We start from the raw sequence: 3,840 nt of genomic DNA, 5'->3' as shown, positions 1-3,840 counted from the left end.
TCGAATCTTAATTTCCACAAACTGAAATGCCCCTAAAATAGTTCTTGAAGCCTCATTCCTATGTTTGTCCAGTTTTCTCTTGGCCTGAGATTCCCCCCAAGAGGTCTACAAGAGAAAGATGTGGCTCATGTTGCCAGCAGATTAGAAAAGTCGAGTTAGTCTTCTCTTATTGCCATAACCCAGGAACACAAGAAGAGTGCCAGGGCTAATCCAGAGAATCCTAGCCCAGAGCAGTGAGTATGAATGAGGATAAAGTGTGGTTGCAGAATTCCCAGTACTGGTTTGGGATGGTTTTGACACAAGTCTTTGCAATTCCATTCAGAATGGGATAAATAAAACAGACATTTATGTGATTAAAATAAGATTTGATACTACTACATTACCTAAAGTTGGCTTCTCAGGGGGCTCAGACTGTAAAGAATCTGCCTGCCAATGCAGGAGACCCAGGTTCGATCCTTGGGTTGAAAAGGTCCCCTGGAGAAGGGAATGGCAACCCAGTACAGTATTCTTGCCTGGAGAATTCCATGGACAGAGAAACCTGGTGAGCTACTGTCCATAGGGTCACAAAGAGTCGGACGTGACTGAGTGCCTAACACTTTGCTTTTCCATATAGGACATAATGAATAACCAACTGAAATCTCAACAATATCCATGGCAGTACCATCATAAAAAACCCAAAACCTTGTAAATAGGGATTTGCAAAAATTCTGTCTGGGGCTCCATCATTAATGATGGCTCCTCTTTTACCTACTTGCTGATTTTCTCACTCCCTGCCACTGGTTAGAAGAGGAGAACAAAATATAGGTTTGGCAAAAAAACATAAAGGGGATAGTGAGTTGAAGAATAATCAAAACTCCAGAAGAGATGCAGAACTAGACACCTTCGGGGAGGTTGCAGTAGCTTTTATGTTTGCAACAGATGAGCTCTGTTCTCTTCTCAAAACTTAAGAAGTTGATGTCCTCACAGTTGGCCTTACACGACAGTTTTGAATAAAAATACATACTCCGCCCTGAGGAGGTGAAAGAAAGGAAATACAACCATGATGACTCTGTTTTCTCCTACCATATTCCTAGGAATCACCTTTCTTCAGACCTTCACTGACTTTTCTCTAGACCCTAGTGAGCTAAGACGGAGTCTATTAATTACTGACCCAGAGAACGGACTTTATTTTCTAACTTAGAGGGGGACATTCACCTCTCCTTCACTCAATACTGTCTTAAAGAAAAGTCCAGCTTTGCAGGACCATCCCATCCTTACCCATCGACTCACCCATGTGTCTTAATGACGAAAGGAGGCGATTGCCTCTAAGTGGGGGAGAGGCGGTTACTTCTCAGTTACTCTATGCCCAACACTACCTTTTCTGGTAAGGAAGTAAATGTTTTCAACAGCACATGTCTGTCTGTACTTCAGGGTGCAGGACCTCATGGCTTCATAGCATATCCCGAGATGGTATTTTTTACATTTGTAACACATCGTTGAAGGCTCTGCCAGACACAGAAAGAGGTGCTTATAATAGGATGCGGTTTTATGGTGAAGGTTCTCCAGGTGGGGGGCTTCCCAACAGGAACTTACTACTGCCCAGTGCTCCCCACCTTTTCTTGGGACCCTGACTCCTTTGATAATCTTGTGAAAGCAAACTTGTACAGACAGGTTTAAATCAAACCCTGAATGTAATCTCAAGAGGTCAGAGTTCCGCTAAAAATTTATCTCTGGTCCCCAAGGAATGAGCCCCTTATCTATCCTGATGATTTTGTTCAGTAATGGAGAAAAGGAAGCAAAGACAGGGATTTTAGCTTCCTAACTTCACCAAATGGACTAAATTGGTAAGATCAAACTCCTAGGATTTGACAGTAAGAATGGATTACAGCTTTCTCAAAAGAGGGAGGGGGAGGTACTCCTAAAGTGTCACCAATAACCTTTTTACCGAGGACTTTAGACTAGCCATGGTCGTACCTTTCATGTGTTCATAAAATTCACCTGTGAAAAGAGAAGTTTTTCTTATCATAGCTGCATATGCATCTGCCAAAGCCCCAAGAGCCAATTCTGGAAGTTTCTCCTCCCCTAGCGCCTTCCTTTCTCTAAACCAGCACCCAGCCCTCCCTTTGCCCCCAGGACTTACCCTTACTCACGCAGACTACAATGACAATGGGCAGCAGAACCAGAACAGACATCCTGGGACTTTGGTCATGTGCAGTTGCCTGTGGAAGGCACTGGTTGATCTCCATCCGTGTTCTGTCCTTGGGCTATTCTTCTAAATCATACAATCATAAAATTAGTATCTCAGTGTTCCCAGAAAGAACCAAAGCACCAACTCCAGTCCACTGCCCATAAACCATCTATTTTAAAATTCTCCTCTATAGCTAAGCCTTGTGATCTGCAAGGAAAGACAAGTCTCCTTGCCACATTTTAACCTTTTAAGACAGGGTTTGGATACTTTCGTTCCTTTTAGCTCTTTTTGATAATCTCAGAATAATCAGATTTGTCATTGTCTCACTTAGACTGAGGCGTGTGCTTCAGTCATATCCAACTCTTTGTTGCCCTGTGGACTGCAGCCCACCAGGCTCCTCTGCCCATTGGATTCTCCAGGCAAGAATAACGGAGTGAGTCGCCGTGCCCTCCTCCAGGGGATCTTCCTGACATAGGGATCGAACCCCACGTCTCTTTTGTCTCCTGCGTTGGCAGTCAGGTTCTTTACCATTAGCGCCACGTGGGAAGCCCTAGACTGAGGCACCAGGAATTAAATCCAGGATTTCAGGTATGGTCTGAATGTGAGGGAAACACCAAAGTGTCCTTGCTGTGGTGTAGCAAAGGGAAGTTTCAGGAGAAGGAGAGATGTGCCTACTTTGACTTCAGGTGTCATTAATTGATGTCTTTTTAAAAAGTAAATATTTTCTACACACATACCAAATGGCTGCTGCTGCTGCTAAGTCACTTCAGTCGTGTCCGACTCAGTGCGACCCCATAGATGGCAGCCCACCAGGCTCCCCCATCCCTGGGATTCTCCAGGCAAGAACACTGGAGTGGGTTGCCATTTCCTTCTCCAATGCATGAAAGTGAAAAGTGAAAGTGAAGTTGCTCAGTTGTGTCCGACTCTAGCGACTCCATGGACTGCAGCCTACCAGGCTCCTCCATCCGTGGGATTTTCCAGGCAAAAGTACTGGAGTGGGGTGCCATTGCCTTCTCCAAATGGCAGTATTATAAAAAGAGAAGATACCAAGCAAATCAGGTCACAAATCTGCAGCATCATGAAGGTTAGTGGCTAGTTAAGGTGAACACAAGTACATCAGCCACAGTTGACTTGGAGGCCTAAATAAAGGACATTCAAATTTGACTGCATGACCAGGGAAGGTGTCCCTGAAGAAAGGATACTTGTGCAGCACTCTGAAAGCTGCTGCTGCTAAGTCACTTCAGTTGTGTCTGACTCTGTGCAACCCCATAGACAGCAGCCCACCAGGCTCCCCCGTCCCTGGGATTCTCCAGGCAAGAACACTGGAGTGGGTTGCCATTTCCTCTTCCAATGCATGAAAGTGAAAAGTGAAAGTAAAGTTGCTCAGTCATATCCGACTCTTAACGACCCCACGGACTGCAGCCTACCAGACTCCTCCATCCATGGGATATTCCAGGCAAGAGTACTGGAGTGGGGTGCCATCTAGTGATGTGCTATTAATAGCTAGAATAAGTGAATAGGGTTGATGTTGTTGTTGTTCAGTCACTGGTCTTGTCCGACTCTTTATGACCCCATGAACTGCAGCACACCAGGCCTCCCTTCACTATCGCCCAGAGTTTTCTCAAACTCATGTCCACTGAGTCAGTGATGCCATATACCCATCCCATCCTCTG

At 45.1% G+C, this 3,840-nt stretch overlaps 1 protein-coding gene across 1 annotated transcript; it reads right to left on the bottom strand.

Annotated features, from left to right (window-relative positions):
- Window positions 1-872: 872 nt before the first annotated feature.
- Window positions 873-1,473, bottom strand: PATE2 (prostate and testis expressed 2). The gene is made up of 2 exons (XM_055583407.1): window positions 1,356-1,473; window positions 873-1,009 (listed from the first exon to the last, which is right to left on the bottom strand). The coding sequence occupies exons 1-2, from the start codon at window positions 1,471-1,473 to the stop codon at window positions 873-875; spliced, it is 255 nt and encodes an 84-aa protein (XP_055439382.1).
- Window positions 1,474-3,840: the final 2,367 nt, after the last annotated feature.

The sequence above is a fragment of the Bubalus kerabau genome, chromosome 5 (assembly GCF_029407905.1).
Source record: "Bubalus kerabau isolate K-KA32 ecotype Philippines breed swamp buffalo chromosome 5, PCC_UOA_SB_1v2, whole genome shotgun sequence".
In the NCBI taxonomy this organism is placed as follows: domain Eukaryota; kingdom Metazoa; phylum Chordata; class Mammalia; order Artiodactyla; family Bovidae; genus Bubalus; species Bubalus kerabau.
Note: the sequence above shows the minus strand (reverse complement) of the source record. Positions and strands in the feature narration are given on the sequence as shown.

Coding starts and splice junctions, on each gene's coding strand:
- PATE2 (XM_055583407.1), bottom strand. CDS start 1,473: ATGTGTTACAAATGTAAAAAATACCATCTCGGGATATGCTATGAAGCC. Junction 1,010..1,355: donor TTACTTCCTTACCAGAAAAG/GTAGTGTTGGGC, acceptor TCACCTCCTCAG/GGCGGAGTATGTATTTTTAT.